The sequence below is a fragment of the Vespula pensylvanica genome, chromosome 8 (assembly GCF_014466175.1).
Source record: "Vespula pensylvanica isolate Volc-1 chromosome 8, ASM1446617v1, whole genome shotgun sequence".
Taxonomy (NCBI): Eukaryota; Metazoa; Arthropoda; class Insecta; order Hymenoptera; family Vespidae; genus Vespula; species Vespula pensylvanica.
The window spans coordinates 5,275,317-5,288,204 of NC_057692.1; the positions used below are offsets into that span (position 1 = coordinate 5,275,317).

Below are 12,888 nucleotides of genomic sequence, written 5' to 3' on the forward strand. Positions count from 1 at the left end.
GTGTTATATATAATTTATATATATATATATATATATATATATATATATATATATATAATTTTTTTTTAATCGTACATTCGAGACTTATCAACTTTTTAATATACCTGTTGCTACATATACATACAACATAGTATATAGGGGGACGATTTTCATCCCTGACCTATCACAGTGCATTTACGCGTCAAGCAGGGCGTGACGTCCAACGCGGACGAAATTTAAATCTCGTGGGCGTTCTCACGCTAGTAGCGTATTGGTTTCCATGGTAACTGGTCATGGTGAGTGGCCATGGTGACCATGATTTCATTGTTGTGACGTCACTAACATCGAAAGGACACGTGCCACTCACTCACTCTCTTTCTCACTCTCTTTCTCTTTATTCATCTATCTCTATATCTTTATATATGTGTATATATATATATATATATATATATATATATATATATATATCTTTCTCGCTCGCTCTTGCGATAAACTATTTTCCATTAACGATTTTTCTTCTTGACGTAGTTCTTAACTTTGATGTAATAAAAGTCCGTAAATGAGAGTAAAAGAAAGAGACGACCTTTTTACGTAATCTCACAACGGTGACGTTCGATGAAACTGAAAATACATACATACGTATATACATACATACTTACTTATATACATTTTTCTAATTACTTATTTTACCTGGTATGTATATATGTTTATATATATATCGTATAGATAAATAAATAAATATGTATATGTATATGTATATGTATATGTATATGTATATGTGTATATATATATATATATCATTGAAGAGAAGGAACACTCTTATGTACGCCTTCACACGACCTTGACATTTTCTCGACATCTTTTGTGACTACTTTGACGACGACAATTGTTGTATACGTTTCAATGTAAGTAGAAACGTTCGCCATCTTTCATCGATTTTAACGGTTCATTCGATTCCATTCCTATGCGTAGGCGTTTCTATAATATCCTACAATAATCTTTATCGGTCTAATTAAGAACTAATTAAACATGTCTTGTTTGATTTAATAATGAATGAATTTCATTCATTTTATCGTGATAAATTTTGGAGAGATTTTTGAACGTTCTTTTTTCTTTTTTTACTTTGTTATTTTACAAGAATTTCCATGTTTTTTTCTTCCTTCTTTTCTCTTTTTTTTTTTTTTTTTATGTAAATATACATTTCGATAGGAAAGTGTGAAAATAATTAAATAAGTGAATATCTCGAAATGATTCGGAAAATGTCTATTCTTTTTGTTCGGTGCAAATTGTAGAAGTTTAATGATCGATAATTGGAACAATATTGTAAGAATTTCGATGTAATATTTCAATTCGAGCACATCTTTTTAACAATGATATTTTTATTTGATTGACAAATTCTATATTGTATTTATTGATAAGATTAGTAATATGTGATGTGAAGATTTTTCTGTCGAGATAACCTCTTTCATAATCGGTAAAAAGAATGTTATGATAGTTCGTTCATAGATGGCGGTAAGTATTAATTCATTAGTTTCAGATGGCGCAATCGTTGCGAATAGTCGACGTGCGTCCTTCTTACGAAACGGTTGTATCGATAACCTCTAACGATTAAAATTTGTAAAAATTAATTTAGTTATCATTTGTAATATTGTTCGTCTTTAATAATCGAAATATAAAATGTTGAACGTCGGAGGAAGACTGACACGAATTATTATTCGGAGTTTCGCTACGAAATCCGACGAAATTGGGAATCTCGTAAAAGTGAGTGGTACAAGAGGTTATAAATGTGAGATGTGTGATTGAATTTCAAGTTGTTTGTTATATCGTCATTTTATTTTTGTATGCTTTAATTTGATTTTGAAATAGTCGATGGAAAGAATCGAATATCGTGTATGCGAAAGTTGGCGAATGTTCTTCTTTGATATATGTTGTAAGCGTAGAATCTTAGTCATTACAATTGATGAGACCAGAGAAATCTATTCTATTTTATATCGTAACGCTTTCCTTTTTACAGAAAAATAAAGTTGTTGTCTTTATGAAAGGCATACCAGACGAACCAAGATGTGGTTTCAGTAATGCGGTAGTTCAGATATTTAGAATGCATGGCGTACCTTATGACGCTCATGATGTCCTACAAGACGAAGAACTTAGACAAGGTGTGTAGAAGTAATTTATTTGACTTTAATCTCTCAGCTCTGTTAATAATTGTAAAGACATAATAAAAGAGTATAAATATATTATATAGAATATTTTATCTCAAACGTATTATTTAAAAGTCTTAACGTAGTTTCTAACAACGATATTAACCAATAAAACATTTAGGTATTAAAGAATATTCAAAATGGCCGACGATACCGCAAGTATTTATCAATGGGGATTTTGTTGGTGGATGCGATATTTTATTAGAAATGCATAGAAATGGCGAACTAGTAGAAGAATTGAAGAAAGTAGGTATTAAAAGCGCCTTGTTGGATAAAGAAAATACTTCTCAAAGCGAATCTACAAAGTCCAAGGAGTAGGAAGCAATCTTCTATGTTGTAAATAAGTACGATGTGTGTATTCTGTTTTTCAAACAGATATTTTTTGTTATAATAAATATTCTTGTTTTCAATTATTTCAGTTTGCATCGAATAATAATAAAATCGTTTGCATGCGTAGTATAATTGGGAAATTGTAACATTGGGAAGTTGTAATGGAAGATACACCATTATAGATATTCATGTTTCTTTTTATCTAATATATAGAAATCACATGTTTTGTAGTTCTTTTCTTAAAATTTTTCCAGATGCAGTTTTCGGAATTTTTTCAATGTATTGCACATATCCTAATCTTTTGTAGTCAGCAACGTGTTTAGCAACATAGTCTTTCACTTCTTCTGGATTAACAGTGACTCCTTTTTTCAGTATTATAAAAGCTTTTGGAATTTCGCCAAATTTTTCATGAGGAACACCGATTACCGCAACGTCTGCAACACTATCTAAACCTTTAATAATATCCTCCAATTCCGCAGGTGCTACTTGAAAACCTTTTACTTTGATCAATTCTTTGAAACGTCCTTCGATGTAAAATAATCCTACATAAATTCAAAATCGATCGATATAATAGTTGATTAACAGAGAGATTATAATTATTATGATCTCTCGTATTGTTTACCATTTTCATCGAATTTTGCTAAATCTCCAGTTTTAAACCAATCGCCATCCATACAATCTCTCGTTGCTTGAGGATTTTTAAAGTAACCTTTCATTACTTGAGGTCCCTTCACGTAGAGCTCTCCTATTTCGTTTGGTCCCACGTTTATACTTTTATCGGCTTCGTTTTTGACGATACGTATTTGTGTGTTAGGTATAGAGAAACCTACCGATTCACAAATAGCATTTTTACTGAGCGTTATCACTGGAGAAGTTTCGGTCAGACCGTATCTATATAAAATAAAGAAACAAATTTTTTATTTTATAATACATTCTTTCGAATTGATATAATATTCTTACCCTTGTGCAAATATCACATTGGCATTGATACGTTCACGAAATTTAGCAATAGATTCTGGCCCTATCGTTGCAGCTCCCGATAAAATAAATCTGATACTTTCAACATGTTTCGGCGTAATCTGTTCGTTAATAGCCATCATTTGTACGATCGGTGGTACCAAGTATAGCAACGTCGGTTTATAATTTTTAAGAATCTTTATAAACTGCGCTGCTGAAAATTGTGGTAAGCACACTAATTTTGCACCCATTCTATAAGTACGAATTGTAAATCATTTGTACGATAAGTCAAATCATTCGAATCTCTTAAAAATAGTTTATGATATTATATATTAGTATAGCGTGTGTATATACATATACATGCATACATATATACATATGTATATATATGTGTATGTATGTATGTACTATAAAGTATTTCGATATTAAATTGATCTTAATAGAATGAATAAATTAATTTATTCGTATAAATAAAATTCAATGAAATTAAATTTACCTTAAAAAAACATAAAGGAGAATAATTAAACCATATATATGAAACAAAGGTAATATAACTGGTATAACATCTTGCTCGGTTTCATTGGTGCAAATACCTGGATATAATTCTGGACAACTTATTTGAAATATGTTGGTTACAATGTTTCTGCAAGAGTAACGAATAACAATAAACGTTAAAAGTGATAAAACGTATGATAATGCAAAATTGAAACTGTATTGACAAGGTAATTGTTTTTCACACGATTACGATAAACAAATTTATCTAACAAAAACTACTGAGACTTAGTACTTTCATTTTTCAACTTGTACATATATATATATATATATTTTTTCTTTTTTAATCAATTTTTGAGATACCAAATGTATTTCAATCATTATAATAACTTATAATGAATAAATTAAATGGGTAGTTTGCCTCGGGATGTTTTGTCAGATGTGTTCATAGTAGCTTGTTTATTTACCTATGTGATAATTGTACACCTTTAGGCATTCCAGTGGTACCACTGGAATATGGTAAAAACAAGTCATCCTCAGAATCGACATCAGTCTTTTGATTTTTCGAAAATTCTTCGATATCGTTTCTTATAAGATCAGTCAAATTTATAGTACCCGAAGGTATCGATCCGCTTCCATCATCAACGATTATAATTGGTAACTTGATTCGTGGATTATTTTCAATACTTTTCTTTACAGTAGGATACAACAAAGGATTTGTAAAAATCGCAGATGTTTCTGAATTTTCAAGCTGTTTTGTCATTTCCATACTAGTCCATACGGGATTTATCAATGTTGGCTAAAAAGAGACAAAAAAATGATAAGCGACAAAACATGATTGATTCGTGTTAATGAACTTTCGATTTAAATAATTTATTGTCTTTGTGACGTCTTAAACGAATTGATTATTAATCTTATTTTTTTGTTCGTTGTGCGTACGTATGTGTGTGAGGTAATAAATATAAATTTATATGTATAATTAATCTATAGTTGGTCTGAAATTTATTAGAAAAAAGAACAAAAAGAAAAGAGTCAAATAAAAAACGTATTTACTTTCGTATATCATTACTTTTTACGAATGTATACGCTAATCTTTATTTTTCTGTTGGGTTCTTGACGAGACATTAATTTATTATGAATAATCTATAGAATTTTAATCGAGCGTGCAAATTTTATAGTTTTCTTATTCCTTTTCTTCCTATTTTCTTTTTTTTCCTTATTTTCTTTCGTATTTTTTTAATTTAATTTTATTTATTTATCTATTTATTTTCTTTTCTTCAATACGAGAAATACATACGGAGCGTGGCAAAAAGTTCCGAAAATAATTTCAAAAATCGTTTACACCTTTCCGAGAGCCTTTTTAATAATCTTTTAATTAAGCTCGATAATTTTACAAGTTGAATTGATAATTTTATAATCTGTCGAGAAACAAAAAAAAGAAAAGAAACGAGAATCAGTCTTAAAATATCTCGAGAAAGATGAATTGCTTTTTAAAGTCATTTTGAAACTTATGGTGGTCCACTTTTATAGACTTTCGGTTCCATTCTGTACAAATAATAAAAATAATGAGGACAGTAATAATAATAAAGGATATCATGATATTTATTACGTACACGAAGACCAGCTTCTGACGCAGCTAATGTGATGATAGCATACTCAGGGATATTAGGTAATATAATAGCTATGGTATCACGTGGGAAAAGTTTTGCTTTTCGTAATGATGTTGCCAATCGTCCTGCATTCTTTCTCAGTTGTTGATAAGTATACGATCTGCCGGTGATTGCACATACCTAGATAGAAAAACGATTTGCGATTATTATTTTTAATCCGATCGAATCCGTCCAAAAATGTTATTTCAATCTAAAATTTTTATCAAGTTGTATATCTCGTATGAAAGAGATTCAACTTTCAATGGGGAATTATCACGAAAAAAAAAAAAAAAAAAAGCAAGAAATAAAATAAAGAAAAGCAATGAACTTTTCAAACTTATTTATTTTAATATATAAAGTGTAAAAATACGAAAGCGTTAATACAAGGAATAATATTTTTAATTTATCGAAGATAAAAACAAGCCCTTTGTCCCGCAAATTTTTCTAGCATTGGAAGTAATCCAATTGATGTTAAAATTTATGATCTAGACGGATTATCCGTTTCACGCGATTTTTTTCTAGTTTTTCTTTTTTTTTTTTTTGTTTTGTTTTGTTTTTACGCGGAAGCAAACTGCGGTAGGAAAAAATAAAAAATCATCGTAAAGGAAAAAGTCGATATGAGTTATGAAAAGATTTATTTGTTTTCACGTATTTATTAAGAAGAAAAAAAGAAAAGAAAAGGAAAAGAAATTAAAAAAAAATCTCGATAATAAATTATTCATTGGCGTTGTTTGAATTTATGCTCTCGTTATCCATATTCATCAATATTTTCTTTTTAATTTATTACAAATTTTTAATACGTTAAGCCACTGTCACAAATCTCATAAATAAATAAGTTATGATGTAACAGGTAAGTCGTGGCCATTTCTACAATTTCCAATCCAACGCTTTATCGGATTAAGTTTCGTCTATTACGGATCACGTAATAGAACTATAAATTTTCAAATGCATTCAATGAGAATTGCGTTTTAGTAAATATCAGTATTAATTATTGGTAGTTATTAATTTTTAATAATTTACTGGTACGAATGAATCTATTATTTCTTAACAGATAATAATTATTGATAATTATGTAAGAGAGGGCAAAACAAAAGAGTGCATAAATTGTAATCAAATAAAAATAGTAATAAAAATAATAGTAACAGATTAGAAAAAAAAAGACGTCAACAGATAAAAAGCGAAAAATAACACGTATATCGGAAATATTTCGTTATTTCCGACATGAATAAATATAAAGTATTGAAATTATTAATACTTTAATTATTTTCGACTTAAAACTCTAGAAATTATTTTTACTTTAGCATTAACACCATATGTTTAGTAGTATTTTTTTAGAAGATAAATGTTTATGACATAATACGACGATATATTTCTTCGAGAATAGGAGTTAATTGTTTAAATAACCTTGCGGTTGTTATTTTAGGTTAGTTCTTTTTGACGATACTCGCTTTTTTTTTTTTTTTAGGACTCCGAACGTGCCTATTACTTGTTCTTTTTCCTTTCTTCTTTTTTTTCTCTTTTTTATGAAATCTTCATATGAAAGACGTCTCATTTTAATTCTGTTAGTTTTATAAACAAATGTTTTATGTAAAAGTTGTTTCGTTTTCAAGAAAAATGTTAATTATTGCAGCGTTTCATAGATGGCGCTTATGACGAATATATTTTTTATGTATATATATATATATATATATATATATATATATATATATATGTATGTATGTATGTATGTATGTATGTATGTATGTATGTATGTATGTATGTATGTATGCATGTATATATGGTTGTGTGTGTGTGTGTGTGTGTGTGTGTGTGTGTGTGTGTGTGTGTGTGTGTGTGTGTGTGTGTGTGTGTGTGTGTGTGTGTGTGTGTGTGTGTGTGTGTGTGTGTGTGTGTCGATATTTTAATCTTACGTTCAAAGTTTAAATCAAAAGTTGTAGAAAATAAAATTAGAAAATTCAAGAATTACTCACAGTGTAACCTTTCCTCGATATTATGAAGTATCGAGTTATAAAGCTTTAATTATTTCCGTTGAGACATTTTTAAAAATTGTAATCATTGTAATCAACCTATACGGTTTAGCGATCACAGAGAACATTATTGCGATTGTAATAAATGAATATAATACGTTGAACTTCAATCTGTCGTAACACAAAACGAAATATCGAGGAAAAAAATAAACTGTAATTGTTAGTCTACTTTGTATTATTTTTATCATTGGTTAGACTTAAAGTATCGACGTCAATCGAAAAGAATGATTATTGAAACTTTTGTATTACGATAATCAATGCCCTCTGTGAACTTGCAGGGATAACTAATGAGTTCATTAATTGACTTTTAAGTCAATTGTAACGTTTGTTGTTACTAAATCATAGTATCTTGTAAATATTATAAATATTATAATTATAACTATCTATTCATTAATAGATATTAGCTCCAAAGATTATTTCAAGTTCATTATATATGACTGTACATTAAAACATATACTATTTTGAATATTAATTACTATTACGTCACTACATATAATATAAATTTATTTTCATGTAAATTTAAAAAATGTGACAAATATTGTAAGTTCAGAGTCGAATATCGTAAAGTCGAATATCTAAAAGATTTATATCGAAATAGAATCGTGTACGCGTTGAACGCTCGTTTATTCTAATTTGACGAAATTTTCTGTTTGAAAAAAAAAAAAAAAAAAAGAAAAAGGAAAAGAAATCATCCGATTATTTTAAATACGAATGTACTTCGTTTATATTTGATTTGATTTGATTTGAATTTTTATTCGACAAATGTTGATCATAAAATTTTGTAAATCTCTAGATTTCGTCCTTGACAAAATATCAAATATGATGATACAGAATACGAAAAGAATATTTATTTTCTTTTTTTTTTTTTGTTCTTTTCTTTCTTTCTTTCTTTTTTTTTTTTTCTTAATCAGTAATCAACGGAATAAAAAATAATCCTCTTGGTTTACCGTGGTCAGCAATGAAGATAATTTTTCGAAACGATAAAAAAATAAAAAATAATACATACTTACTATAGCAGTCTTATTCGACCATTTCTGCATATTCTGCCAAATTGCCTCGTGCAATAACATATTTTCATATCCGCGCACATCCGGAAACGGACTGGTTACTATATTCTCCGAATTTAATTTCAAACCGGACGATTGGTTTGACGAAGTACGGAATAAAAATTTGTGCACAGGAATTATTGAATATTTACCGAAATGCAATGTATCGTTGGAAGGAAAAGATTTAGTAAGAATTTTACCTTGTTTCGAAAGTAACAAACGATAAATCGACATGACGTTTTGATTGTATATCGTTGGAACCGTATATCGATGATAATGAAACGATAAAGTAATCAAACAGACGCGTTTGCTTTTAAAATAAGAACAAAGAAGAAAGAAAGACGAAGGAAAAAGAACTAATAATAAAAAAAAAGAAAAGAGAGAGAGAGAGAGAGAGAAAAGTAAAAGAAATAATAATAATACGAGAAAACGAGATAATAAATGATCTTTGCTTTTTGATCTATGCGCGAAAGCGACTTTTTCTTTCTTTCTTTTTTTTTTTTTTTTCTTTTAATTATTTTTTAAATCGAACGAACGAACGAACGAACAAACGAAGTTCGAATAATTGAACGAACTGACGGATATCAGACCTCAACTTCGACTGCCTAAGACGCACTACAGTTATGTATCATGTATACTGGCTTAATGGAACGGAATAACTTCGTCCTCTTCTTTTGATCAAGGTAGATATATAAGTGTGTGATCTGTTGGTATTACACTGTATAAAATAATCTCGTTTATCCCGGTCGGTAAGTAAGATTTTTATTTTTTCGACGAAATCGTCGAATAATCGTTATCGTTCGATCCTTCTTTTCTTCTTTCCTTTTTAATTTTTACTTATTTCCTTTCTTTTTTTCAACTGTATTTCAAGATCCTATCAATTTTTTCATTTTCTTTCTCTCATTTTTAACCGATTTCGCTGCAACAAAAATTACGTCCATTTTTGATTTATTTCACGTTAAATAATTAGTATCGTAATTAATTTCGTAGATGGCATTGTCGTCGTTAAAAGTTATGGCGCGGTAGCAAAAGAGTCACTAATTTATTAACCGGTTTTACCATCTAGCAAGTTGACTTTGATTGTCGAGGTTAAATGAATTATAATGATAGATTAAACGAGGAAAGAGTTTTTCATGTTGTCTTAGATAAAAAGCAATCTTTTTTTTCCTATATATTTAAATTAAGACGTAACTTATGCGAACGTTGGAAATGTCGCGAGATCGAATAATTTACTACGTAATAATTTGTTAATGACAATTTGTAGAATGGTATTGCCACTCGTATGTTTTTAAGAATAACAATCTTATCAATTCGCTACTTTCTTTTTCGTATTATGAATAGCTGACACGAAGTACAAAATATATTGTTAATTATTAAAAATAATTAATGTAAGATATGATCACAATATTTAATTATCATCAATCATCAATTATCGAATCATCGTGGTGTCTTCAAATTACACATGGATACATATATTCCATAATTTTTATTATGTTTTTTTTTTTTTCGGATTAATAAATATCAACGACCTCAAAAAATGTATATATTCTCTGGTAATTATAACAATATTAAAATTTATGAGAAAGAAAATTCATCGAGTAATGTACATGTATTAACGTGTACGATAAATATTCAATAAAAAGAAGGAAAAGAAGGAAAAGGAGACAAGATTAAGAATAACATTTTAACAATATGTTCATAATTGAACATTATTCGATCGATTTTTGCAATTTATTAAAAAATACATAAAATTCTTTATTATTGACTTTTGTTTTACGAAACGTCATTGACAGCTTGCGCCATCTGCCGAGTGATTTAAGAAAGAATTAAAATTCGGTTTACAATGCAGCCAACCTAAAAATAGATCTAATTTTTAATACCTCTTTTTTTTTGTCGCATAAACTAATTTTTGGAAAAATATAAAAAAAAAGGAAGAAGAATAAGAAGAAATAAAATTAAGAAAAACAAAAAATGAATAAAATATCATACCTCGTCTCTGAATTAATTTCGTTGGGATATTATTGAATCATTTAAGAAAATCGATCGTTCGAAGTAAAAAAGCATAGAAACGATTATTATTCGGTCATCTCATTGGTCGATCCACTTACCGCTAACTTCGTGCATAATCAAGAGAATTGGCGCGAATAATCGTGTTCCTTCGATCCTTTCCCGCTCAGATAATCGAGTTAGTTCTCTTATCGCATTGATTAGAATTTAAAAAAATTAATAATCGTATAGTTTTCTCAGTTAATCCAAAATTATAATCGGAATTAGACGATGTAATTGGAAACAGTGAAAGTGGAAAAAAAAGGAAGAAAAAGAATGATACGTGGTAGATTGTCGAAAGATGAATTGTTCCGCCATTTTGAAAGAAAGAAAAACAGAGAGAGAGAGAGAGAGAGAGAGAGAGAGAGAGAGAGAGAGAGAGAGAGAGAGAAAAGAAACAAAAGAAGATATTCTGAAACAAAAGAAGTTTTCAAACGTATCGCGTACGTCGTGTTCAACGAACTTCCGAAAAGTTCGTAATGTAAATTCGGGACGTTTGTGTAGTGAAATATTTTTAATCGTATCGTATTTGTGTATTTATTTATGTGCGTTTACGTGTGTTCATTAAGATAGAGAAAAAGAAAACGAAAGTGTATCAAAAATAGGAAGAAAGAACATAAAAGAAATGGAAATGTCGTGCAAGCGTTAGGAAGCGTCGTCTTTTTTAAATTGATATAACCGAAAACGTAGAAGCTATATAATCCTGATTAGAGAGAGAGAGAGAGAGAATGGAAAAGAAAAAACAAAATGAAAATGTAGATCAAGGTTAGTAGACAACTGTTCTTTGAATTATTCTGTGATATTTTTTTTTTTTCGTATGCACGCATTTTTATATTTACGATGTATATACGCAGGCTTATATTTTTCGTACGTATATGCATAATAATGTATAAGTATATAGGCTGAGGTTTCCTTATAACTATATATATATAGTTTCTTTAAAAAAAATTCTTCATTTTCGAGATATTTGTTTCTCAGTTTAGAAAAAGAAAAGAAAAGAAAAGAAATAATATTGTGCATAATATATGAAATATAAGACGATGTATTCGTAATTAAGGTTATAGATGGTACGTTTTAACTATGATATTTCGACGTGAAACGAGTGACTCGATGTTTTCGTTCTAATAAAATGAAAAAAAGAAAAAAAAAAAAAAATTCAAATTTCTTTTTCTTTTTTTTTCTAATTACAATGTAAATATTTAAGTATGTGAATATATCAGATCAACTAAAAAATATTTCTATTTTGGATAATACTCGTATAAATATGTCTGTACACGTATGTGTGTCTACACACATATACATATCATATGCAATGTGTGTGTGTGTGTGTATATATATATATATATGTACGTAGATATATGTATATAGATATAGATATAGATACATAAGTGTAGATGTTTGAGAAATATATATATATATATATATTTATTATAATAAAATATATATATATATGTAGATATATGTATACAGATATAGATATAGATACATAAGTATAGATGTTTGAGGTACGTTTGAAATTTGCAGGTTATATTAATGGCTACATATATAGATACATTGACGAGAGCTGAGACATTTTAATTACTCTCGGTAATTACCGAATGCGCGAGAGCCTCCTACCAAAAGCGATTATATCACATCGAGTTCACTCGAGTTTCGCGTAGATTTTATCCTTTTGGCATTCGCTTACCCTGCTTACTCCATTTCTCCCTTGATTTATTTCTATTCCCTAGAACGTATTATATTTTATAAGATGTTATATATCTGTAATGCATACGTACGCGATATATGTTAGGGATTTATAATTTTTTTTTTTTTATTTTTTAGTTCTGTTTTTATTTTTTTATTTTATTTTATTTTATTTTATTTTATTTTTTTTTTCTTGATGTTTTCGTTCAAATCAAATCTTTCGTGATATAAATCTATGCGTAGATATCATCCGAATTATGTTTTACGAATTTTGCATTTTAAATCGAATCTATTTCTAATCGAATTTGTTTATAATGCAAATTAAGTATATTCGTTTACACGTTAATTTCTTTCTTTTTTTTTTTTTTTTTTTTGATTATTAAACTTTAATAATAAAAAGTACAATCGAACGTAAACCTGTTGTTAAAATGATACAAAATTTTATAATGTAAAAATGGACGTATATATATATATA

General features: G+C 28.4%; 2 protein-coding genes across 2 annotated transcripts; one reads left to right on the forward strand and one right to left on the reverse strand.

Annotated features, from left to right (window-relative positions):
• The first annotated feature begins 1,526 nt into the window (after positions 1-1,526).
• On the forward strand, positions 1,527-2,593 carry LOC122630995 (glutaredoxin-related protein 5, mitochondrial). The gene is made up of 3 exons (XM_043816128.1): positions 1,527-1,740; positions 1,994-2,135; positions 2,302-2,593. The coding sequence occupies exons 1-3, from the start codon at positions 1,657-1,659 to the stop codon at positions 2,496-2,498; spliced, it is 423 nt and encodes a 140-aa protein (XP_043672063.1). The 5' UTR covers positions 1,527-1,656; the 3' UTR covers positions 2,499-2,593.
• A 96-nt stretch (positions 2,594-2,689) lies between these two features.
• Positions 2,690-9,046, reverse strand: LOC122630994 (4-coumarate--CoA ligase 1-like). Its single transcript, XM_043816127.1, has 7 exons — positions 8,646-9,046; positions 5,573-5,749; positions 4,427-4,758; positions 3,964-4,110; positions 3,471-3,719; positions 3,133-3,401; positions 2,690-3,052 (listed from the first exon to the last, which is right to left on the reverse strand). Exons 1-7 carry the CDS (start codon positions 8,913-8,915, stop codon positions 2,727-2,729), a joined length of 1,770 nt encoding a protein of 589 aa, XP_043672062.1. The 5' UTR covers positions 8,916-9,046; the 3' UTR covers positions 2,690-2,726.
• Between the last annotated feature and the right edge of the window lie 3,842 nt (positions 9,047-12,888).

Bases quoted from the DNA above. Each gene is read 5' to 3' on its own strand.
- LOC122630995 (XM_043816128.1), top strand. From the start codon at position 1,657: ATGTTGAACGTCGGAGGAAGACTGACACGAATTATTATTCGGAGTTTC. The intron at 1,741-1,993 runs GTGAGTGGTACA...TCCTTTTTACAG, and splicing joins AAATTGGGAATCTCGTAAAA to AAAAATAAAGTTGTTGTCTT. The intron at 2,136-2,301 runs GTGTGTAGAAGT...TAAAACATTTAG, and splicing joins AGACGAAGAACTTAGACAAG to GTATTAAAGAATATTCAAAA.
- LOC122630994 (XM_043816127.1), bottom strand. From the start codon at position 8,915: ATGTCGATTTATCGTTTGTTACTTTCGAAACAAGGTAAAATTCTTACT. The intron at 4,759-5,572 runs GTACGTAATAAA...GTCTCTTTTTAG, and splicing joins CGTCAGAAGCTGGTCTTCGT to CCAACATTGATAAATCCCGT. The intron at 3,053-3,132 runs GTAAACAATACG...GAATTTATGTAG, and splicing joins AGCAAAATTCGATGAAAATG to GATTATTTTACATCGAAGGA.